The sequence below is a fragment of the Myotis lucifugus genome, unplaced genomic scaffold, assembly GCF_000147115.1.
Source record: "Myotis lucifugus unplaced genomic scaffold, Myoluc2.0 scaffold_590, whole genome shotgun sequence".
NCBI lineage: Eukaryota > Metazoa > Chordata > Mammalia > Chiroptera > Vespertilionidae > Myotis > Myotis lucifugus.
In genome coordinates, this window is record NW_005871638.1 from 247,697 (window position 1) to 257,877 (window position 10,181).

The window sequence follows — 10,181 nt, forward strand, 5'->3', positions numbered from 1 at the left end:
TTTCAAAATATTCAACCAAGGATATATTTTCATATCTTAAAAGGGAGGGGGAGAAGGGGAGAGAGAAACATTAATCGGTTGCCTCCCCACAGGCCCTGACAGGGGATGGAGCCCGCAATCCATTAGGTCTACGGGATGCCGCTCCAACCACCTGAGCCATGGCCAGGCCCAGGACCAGGCTTTCCCTCCAGTGGAGTCCACTGTTTTGGAGTCCACTCGTTTTTTGCTGCTGTTTTGGTTTTTTGGTTGTTGGTGGTTTTTTTTTGCATAAAGCAAACCCGAAATGTATTATCTTTTTTGTTCGTTTGGTGTGGGGTTTTTTTTTTTATTTATCATCTCTGGCTCATTTATTCCAAAGAATCTTTATCTTTGTTCTCTATGCACATTTTAGCACTAATACAATAAAATCAAACATCTGCAACTCAAATCAAGGTTTCAAAAATTGGAAAAATTTAAACAAAATTTATGATGTTTCATGGTAGATGTTTTCCTAAAATAAAATGTTTTATGGGGGTTTTCTTGTGGTTAATTCTCACTGGAGGATATTTTTTCTGTTGATTTTTAGAGAGTGGAAGGGAAGTGGGTAGAGGTAGAGAGAAAAACATTGATGTGAGAGGGACACATCGATTGGCTGCCTCCTGCACATGCCCTGTCCAGGAATTAAACCCGAGACCCTCAGGTCCAAGGGCTGGCGCTCTAACCACTGAGAACACTGGCCAGGGCAAAATGCTTTTTTAAAAAGCAAAATCTATCACCTCTGATTTCCAGTTCTGGCTTCTTTTATGTGGAGTATGAACTGAAACACTAGGATAGCTGCATCTCCCTAAATTTAATTTTATTTTTTTAAAGAGTTTTTTTTTGTATTTTTTTAAAAAATTTTTAAAAATTGATTTCAGAGAGGAAGGGAGAGGGAGAGAGATAGAAACACTAATGACCAGAATCATCAATTGGTTGCCTCTTGCACTCCCCACGCTGGGATGGAGCCCACAACCCAGGCATGTGCCCTTACTGGAATCGAACCGGGGACCCTTCAGTCCACAGGCCGACGCGCTATACATTGAGACAAACCGGCTAGGGCAATTTGTTTTACGTTTGCAGCCTCTGTTACCTCACCCGCATATGTCAAAGCAATTATTGCTAGCAACTTGCTTTAATCGAGTCATTCAAGTTAGTTTCCAGGGGAGCCATTCTCGTTGCATTCACGGTCCACTAATTTACATACTATAACTTACATAATATAATTAACAAGCTGCAGTTCGGGGCGGGCGGAGAGCGCAGGGCAGGGCCGGCAGTGCGCTTGGGGGTGGGGACAGAGGGCCACCTGAAGACTCGGTAAGTGCAGGTGGATAAAGGACTTCTGAGGGAGTATGGACTCCATTTTCCAGATGAGACTCAGGAAGCTAACAGACTTTTTTTTTGGCCCATTTTTAATGAGTGACTCATATAGGCCATGTCAAGGCCAGAGAAAACTTTTATGAGGGGCGTGATGCTTGGGCAGAGTCGAGAAGGTAATAGGAGAAAATCAGGCAAATAAGAGGAAGCAGACAGAACTAAGCAGACAGAACCAAGGCAGTAAAGTCCAAAAAGAAGGTGAAGGATGCAGAATTTGACAGCAAATCCGCCTGTCTGGACTGGGGTGTGTGTGTGTGTGTGTGTGTGTGTGTGTGTGTGTGTCTCGGGGGAGGGGAGACGGAACGGGGATGGTTTCCTGTGTTAAATCATTCACATTTCCTTAATGGCTACCGGAGCCACTAGACAACTTTTGTGGGAGGAGCAACACGATTTGACTTCTTTTTTAGAAAGCTTGTTGCCAGGAAGGTGAGAGGAGGGATCGAGTGTAGGGCCTGTTAGAGGCCACTGCAGGGAAAGCCAGGGGCAGTGATGAGGCCCCAAGGGAGTGACTGGTGACGTCTGCTGCTGTATCCTGTCCCCACGGCGTGCCCTGTCTTCGTCAGTGTGTGGGGGAGATGGGGGACAATGTCATGCAGGTCCTGCATCCCAACTACTGGCTTAAAATAAAACGGTTTCTTGCCTGGTCTGCGTGGCTCAATGATTGAGCATCAACCTATGAACCAGGTGATCACGGTTCAATTCCCGGTCAGGGCTCATGCTCGGGGTTGTGGGCTCGATCCCCAATGTGGGGCATGCAGGAGGCAGCCGATCAATGATTCTCTCTCATCATTGGTGTTTCTCTCTTTCCTCTCTGAAATCAATAAAAACATATTTTAAAAGATAAAATGTAACGGCTTCTGGTCATATCTGCTCCTGCCCATCTTTCCACATTTTGTTTGGGCTTATGAGTGGGTCCACGCAGCGAGCTGCCCACCCGTGTAGGTTAAACATACTTTTGTAGGCTAGCCTAGAAAACAGTCTGTGCCATTTGTATAATTTAAAGAGAAGGAGCAGGGTCTACTGGTAAAAGTTGAAAATAAAATCACACAAATGTGTGTAAATGTATATTCATCCACTTGGTGGCGTCGACTCAGAAAAGAAACTATTGGGTGACTGAACAGAGCGGGACCTGAGAGCACACCCACCCCACCACACAGTCCAGGAATCCTGCTGTTGGTAGTGATGCTGGGATTGATACTCTGAGACTCTGAAGTGGACATCTGGGATTATGCTAATAAATAATTATGCAGTATTCTAATTCTATCATTCCTGGGACTGAAAACTAGAATTCTTAGCATCAGACAAGAGACACGGATCAAATTAAGTAAAAACTCCGCAGCCCTGAACTTTAGGGGGAGTAGAGCCTCAGTATTAATTCATGCTGCAGTTTATCTTAATGAAACATGTTACCTTGGTCCACAAAGGCCTGGCCACCTGGCACCCGGCTCCGTGAGCTCCCTTGGTGCCGTGGTCGACAAACCGCGGCTCGCGAGCCACATGCGGCTCTTTGGCCCCTTCAGTGTGGCTCTTCCACAAAATACCACGTGCAGGCACGCACGTACAGTGCGATTGAAATTTCGTGGCCCACGCGAAGTCGGTATTTTGTAGCTGCAGGGAAGCTCCAGCTGTAGCCGTCTTTCACCTGATAACGCAGGGACCCTAGAAAGAGAAAGTCATCATTTTTTCAAGCCCTAATTAATCAATGGACCAAAGAGACAGCCAGCAGGATGTGAAATAGGCCTGAGCTCCCAGCTGAGGGGAACAAAGATTCTTCAAGAAAGAAGTTGTGCCCTAGCCAGTTTGGCTCAGTGGATAGAGCATCAGCCTATGGACCAAAGGGTTCCGGGTTTGATTCTGGTCAATGGCATGTACCTTGTTTGCAGGCTCCTCCCTGGCCCAGGTCTGTGCCCTGGTGGGGGGGTGAGCAAGAGGCAAGCAATTGACGTGTTTCTCTTACTTCAGTGTATCTATCTGTCCCTCTCTCTTCCACTTTCCCTAAAAAATCAATGGAAAAATATCCTCGGGTGAGGATTAACAAAAAATTAATTAAAATTATTAAAAAAAAAAAAAGAAAGAAAGAAGTTGCTGGGGCGGGTGTGTTTGTGTGTGTGAGAGAGGAGGGAGGCATTAGAGAGTGTGGCCTCCAGGCCGGCAGCAGCACCTGGAACTTGCCAGAAGGCTGGAATGGAGTCCCTGGGTGGAGCCCAGCAGTCTGGTTAAAAGCTTCTAGGAGTTTCTGACCCACTCCAGCTTGAAAACCACAACCACAGAGCAGAATCGATTTACAGTGCTTATCACCCAATCGCAATATGGTTCTTATTGGCTCTCCATTCAAAAACTGTAGTAAGTTTTATCTACAAATTATGATATCAAGGAATTGTCCCTTTTGTAGGTGTGTAAATGGTATTGAGGTTTTATATATATATATATATATATATATGTATATATATATATATATCCCCAAAATATTTAAGTATAAAGGAATGATGTAGAGCAGCGGTTCTCAACCTGTGGGTCGCGACCCCTTTGGGGGTTGAATGATCCTTTCACAGAGGTTGCCTAAGACCATCGGAAAACACATATATAATTACATATTGTTTTTGTGATTAATCACTATGCTTTAATTATGTTCAATTTGTAACAATGAAAATACATCCTGCATATCAGATATTTACATGACGATTCATTACAGTAGCAAAATTACAGTTATGAAGTAGCAACGAAAATAATTTTATGGTTGGGGGTCACCACAACATGAGGAACTGTTTTAAAGGGTCGCAGCATTAGGAAGGTTGAGAACCACTGATGTAGAGGGTTTGCTTCAAAATGACATGAGGGACAGAGGCAGGGTGGACAGAAGACTGACCATCTACACTAATAAAAGAGAAAGATGCAAATTGACTGTACCTTCTCGATGCCCACCAGCCAATCAGGAGTATGCAAATTAACCCAACAAAGATGTCGGGTTAATTTGCATACACAGGCACCAAGCGGTGGGGGTGGGGAGGGTGGGACGCTTGCGTTGTTGCCATGGCGACGACGCAGGCATTCAGCACAGCTGCACAGCCGCACAGCCCCAGATGCTCCAGGCCTCTGGGCAGTGTGGGCAGGCAGAAAGGTGGCTTCGGCCGGAGCGAAGGTGGTGCCGGCAGCCAGGGGAAGGAAGGGCTATTCTTGCATGAATCTTCGTGCATCGGGCCTCTAGTGAGTTAATAATTGAAGTCGAGTAGCGGGTATCTGGGTGTCCTTTATACTTCACTTTTAAAAACTTTTATTTGTGCCCTAACCGGTTTGGCTCAGTGGATGGAGCGTCAGCCTGCAGACTCAAGGGTCCCAGGTTTGAGTCTGGTCAAGGGCATGTACCTTGGTTGCGGGCACATCCCCAGTAGGAAGTGTGCAGGAGGCAGCTGATCGATGTTTCTCTCTCTCATCGATGTTTCTAACTCTCTATCCCTCTCCCTTCCTCTCTGTAAAAAAAAATCAATAAAATATATTTTTTAAAAAAAAACAACTTTTATTTGTGAGATTTTTTTTTCCATTCAAAAGTTTAAAACTCAAAGGAAACAATAAGTGAAAACAAAAGACTGTAACTTAAGCAGACTTAATCCAAAAAAGGAGAAAGTATGTGGTACTTGTGCTGGGGACAGTAGTGAAATGCACATAAGTGTTCCGTACACAGGAAGCCCTACTATGTACGAGTTTGATTTGGGGCAAGGGGGTCCTGGGTGCTGCTTTAAGTGCGTGACCCGCTGAGGATGACGGGCCACACCCGGTCGGTCAGGGCTGAGCACTCACACGCGCTTTCCACCTTCCAGCTGCCTCTGCTCTGGGGTGCTGCCTGGTGAGGACTCAGCCTGCCCGCACTGGGCAGACCTCGCTACTCCTGCAGAGTATGAGTGCACCCGGGGAGCTACCGCAGGGATGGAGAGCGCTTGACTTTTTAACCGGAAGGGGACATGCTATCCTTTCATAGGCCGAGCAGCCAAATCATGTTTGAGAGAACGGGCGTCTCAGGCTGGGCATGTCAGCGCCAATAACTCAGTGATGGTCTGCTTGGGTATCGGTCAAATGGCTCCTCTTCACATTTTTTCTGGGCAAGTAATTCAGAAAACTGACGGGGAGGCTGCTGTAGGCCTTACTGCCTCCCTTGTGGACACTGCCGTGACGAGACAGCTTTATTTCTTCTGTGTGACAGTCTTGCCAGGGCCCCTTCGCGGGAGGCCAGCAGGCTGTGCGGGTGGAGCACCGCTGGGGCGCTGCACAGCCACCCCAGGGTCCCTGCTTCCCTTCCCTTAGGCTTTCCGCTTCCTATGACGGGGCAACTGTGTGTGTGGAGCTGATGAGGCAAACATGAGCCGGGGCAGCGAACACTGCACGTTAGCCCCCTGGCACTGCTTACCTTCACGTCCACATCACCGAGACAGGCACCTAGAAACGTGGCGAACGAGACAGACCTCCCTTGTAGGTGAGACAGTGAAAATTTTGGCCTCTTTATTGATCACAGGTTATAGATTTGGCTTAAAAAACCCACACGATTAAGAGTCATAACTAACTACTGGAAAGCTACTTTCCTTTCTGACTGCTAAAGGCTCGCACAGCCGGCTTCCTGGGCACACAGCCGTCTCGCGTCGGTCCCACGAAAATGTTCAGGTAAACAAAACAAGAAGACTTTCTCATCACAGACGCCTCTCCACTTATCTAGTGGGCACGCTGCCGTCTGGTTTGCTGGGTGCCGTTCGCATTCTCATCACATCCATAAAGTCTAGAAACAAGGCGAGAAAGTGGCCCGAGTGCCAAGGCTGCCGGTGGCTCTTGCTACAAAATAGTTGCTCCTCTAATTTGAAGACCTTAAAAAGTGGCAGGAATTGCAGGTTCTTCTTGATTTCAGGAGAACTTCCCAGAAGGAGGTGGAGGGCCAAGAAACCCGCCTGCCTGCTTGGTGGCAGCTCGCGAAGGGGCAAGGCCGAGAATCTTCTGGATGTTCTGAGGAAAAAGGAATGAAAGTGGGCTTTAATACGAGCCACAGAAGTGCCTTCCACAGACCCACAGGAAGAGACACCCCAGCTGAGAATGCCCTCATGACCACCAACAGGAGGGCCGCTCTGTGTTGTGAAACCTGCAACGCGGTGGGGATCACAAAGCCTCTGGCCAGGCCGGACTTCAGCCCACTAACCAAAGAAGCTGCTTTGTCAAGTTCAGAATCACAAAAAGAGGTGATCTTCTGTTTTATTTTTTTACTAGAAGCCCGGTGCATGAAATTTGTGCACTCAGGGTGGGGTAAGTCCCTCAGCCTGGCCTGCGTCCTCTCACAGTCCGGTAGCCCTTGGGGGATGTCCAACTGCTGCGGAGGTGGGAGAGGCTCCCACCACTGCTGCGCTCGCCAGCCGTGAGCCCGGCTTCTGGCTGAGCAGCTCTCCCCCTGTGGGAGCGCACTGACCACCACGGGGCAGCTCCTGTGTTGAGCGTCTGGCCACTGGTGGTCAGTGTGCATCATAGTGACCAGTCATTCCACAATTTTCCATTGATTTTTAGAGAGAGTGGAAGAGAGAGGGAAAGACAGAGAGAAATATCGATGTGAGAGAAACACATCGATTGGTTGCCTGACCAGGGCCCGGGCTGGGAAGGAGCCTGCAACTGAGGTACATGCCCTTGACCAGAATCGAACCCAGGACCCTTCAGTCCGAAGGCAAACACTCTATCGACTTAGCCAAACCAGCTAGAGCTGATCTTCTGTCTTAACACAGTGTGTTTTAACACTCTATAAGCTACTTCTTGAAGAGGCCTTTCCCTTGATGTGGGTCTGCTGCCTGGACTTAGTCTAAGTGGAAACGGAAATATTCCGATTCAATTTCTTCAAAAGAACAAGAGAACTTAGAATCCTGCCAAGGAACCTGAGCCCAGAACCCTCCTGGGTTTTGAGCACTGCCTCTCAGCTTTCTCAGATCCTCACACCTGATTCAATAGTTTTTTAGGAAACTCATACTTACTAAACTAGTTCTCACAAAAACGACTATTTTATACCAGATTTCATCAATTAAAATAACATTAAATTAAAGTACATGGATCCAACAAATAAACCAGTATAAACAGTTTGGGGACAGACACAATCATGGAAGACAATGACTCAACTGTGGGAGAGACGGGTAAATGGGCAGACTCCCGAGTGATCCTGGGGGCACGGCGTGACGGGGACTAATGGGGATTCTTCTGGAGGGGCGGGAGGGGCTTCGACGTGGAGAGTCAGTGAGCGTCAGGCTACAGTTCTAGAAGAGGGTGCTACAATCCCGTGCACCCACACTCATCAATGGACAGTCCCTGAGGGCCGGCTGTGCGTGAGGCACTGCAAGAATCCCAGAGCCAGCGCCCTGACCTTTCATCTCTAAGAATGCTGACCCATGCAGAAGTGTGTATATCTGAGATAACCCCTGTCAGATTACAACAGAATGTAACAGAATATGAAAGTAACCTTAAGAATTCTTGAATTATATTGACTGTAAATACTTCACTGATAGATTTATTCACAATACTATTGCTCATGCTTTACATTAAAAAGAAATCTGGAAACAAGTTAAGAAAACAAATCGTTTGTAGATAGGGCTATTTCTCCTTAGTAAATCTGGAACACGTTTGTACTATTTTCATAATAAAAATAGCTCCACGTGTCCACCTCTATAAAATCCATTGGCAAAGCAATGAGAAGACCCAAAATGCAATGTCATCAATTTCCAATTGCTTTTAATTAGTAAATATTTACCCACCACCTACAATGTATCCAGGGTTAAGCAAGGCATTATGGGAAGTTACTTTAAAGATAAAATTTGAAATAATAAGACATTACCAGATTGGCTGCTGATAAACACACTTGTCTAGTCAACAAACACGATAATACAGTCTAGACAAAACACGCCTCCCTGCTTGGTTATTCTGTAGAGACGGGGGTCAATTAAGTGAGTCGTTATCATTTAGAGATAAAGGCCAGTCAAGCCTCCCATGCCCTTTAAGTTACGAGTTGACTGTGATCTACAGAAGACGACGGAGGCTGTTCCGTGAAGGGGCAGCAGGAGGGAGGGAAAGAAGACAAGTGGAAGGAGAGGCACAGAAGGCATCCTACTCTGAAGGGCAGACCACTGACAGTCTCATTTACGAAGCGGAAATATAACCGGTGGTGGAACTCGAGCGCTGCTCCAGACGGGAACAGCCTACCGGGACCCACAGAGCCACAGGACGTCAGAGTATGTCAGCCCCAGGCCTGCAGGGAAGGAGCCCCAGGCAGCCCTGTACTCCGTTCTCCTTCTGACTCTTGCTAGGGCCCCGTTGGGGACACTGAAGTAAGTTCATCAGTGCTCCAGTACTCAGGTGTTTGTGTTTTAATACAAATTGCTCTGCAACAAAACAAAACAAAACACAAACTGCTCTGCAATTTCCTTTAGGAAAGTTCCAAACAGTCTATTTAAATTCCTAGGCTGTACTCTCATGAGTGAACCAGGTCTCAGGACTGTTTTTCCTGGACAGGAGTCCCCTGCTCCCTGTCCGTGAAGTCTCTTCCTGTGAAACACGTGAGGAACTCGCCGAGGGCCTGCAGAGGCAAGAGGCCCAGGTGCAGGGCCAGTGTCATGCTCTTCGCCACCGTGGTAGCAACAGCCTACATCTCTGTGCACATTCAAGTTTACTGTTAGTTCTAAGGACAGATGTGAGTCCTCAGTCGTTCTCACCTTAGAGATGAGAAAGTGGAGGCAGAGAGAAGCCACACATCAGGAGAGAACTAACCGACCATCCAAGCCCAGCTGACCCGGTGAAGGCACTGCTCTTCAGCAGGTCTGGATCTCAGCAATAAAAGCCCTGCAGCAGCCTGGTCTGTTTTTGTTGTTATTGTTGTTAATCCTCACCCGAGGATATTTTTCCATTGATCTTTTTTAAAATTTTTTTTTTTTTTATGACAGAAACATATTGATTGGTTGCCTCCTGCACAAGCCCTGACCAGGGCCCCAGCCGGGGAGGAGCCTGCAACCAAGGTACGTGCTCTTGACCAGAATCAAGCCCGGGACCCTTTGGTCCTCAGGCCACGCTCTATCCACTGAGCCAAACTGGCTAGGGCCTGGCCTATTTTTTTTTAAGTCACAATTTTGAAGACTATGCATGAGCACACTACTGTGAACCTAAAATTGCTCTAAACACAAGGTCTATAAAAAATACATATGAAGACTGTAAGAATATACAGAAAATAACAGTTGTATTAATAACAGTTGTATACCCTTTTCTTATTCCTTGTCTCCAACTTTTTGAAATATCGCTGAACAGGATAATTTAAAATGAAGACGAGTATTTCTAAGCACTGCACATGATCTTATTTACACCCTCACAACTCCATGAAGAGGCTTTCTATTACCCTGGTGTGCAGATGAGCAAAAGGCACTGCTGTCCGTCAGCACTCCCCGAGCCTCCCCCTCATGAACGGATTTCTTCCTCAACAGAGCCAGGGGCCGACATCCCCGCTCGTTACGCCTTTTGTTTTTTACAGTGGACGGCGGAAACCCCAAGGGCATCAGCAAAGCGATATACCGACTCGCGCTGCACCGAAAACAGCACCGTTAGCGCTATGAAAGCCTAAGCACTGACCTGTGAATGTTATGACGGGACCCAGCCAAGCGAGATTGTCAGATCTGTCATCAAAGATAGACGTTTGCCCACTAAAATAGATGCGTACCCCATTCTGTCGTAATGCACTGAACAAATTTTGAACAAATTAAGCTAATGATGGTAAAAGATTTGTAGGCTATATTGCCCGATTC

At 47.0% G+C, this 10,181-nt stretch overlaps 1 protein-coding gene across 1 annotated transcript in view; it reads right to left on the reverse strand.

The window, feature by feature from the left end:
- Nucleotides 1-5,854: 5,854 nt before the first annotated feature.
- Nucleotides 5,855-10,181, reverse strand: part of TMCO1 (transmembrane and coiled-coil domains 1) — a 28,665-nt gene continuing 24,338 nt past the window's right edge. Inside the window, exon 7 of the mRNA XM_006104692.3 lies at nt 5,855-6,375. Coding sequence (XP_006104754.1) covers nt 6,277-6,375 — 99 coding nt within the window. The 3' untranslated portion in view covers nt 5,855-6,276. The remainder of the gene's footprint in view (nt 6,376-10,181) is intronic.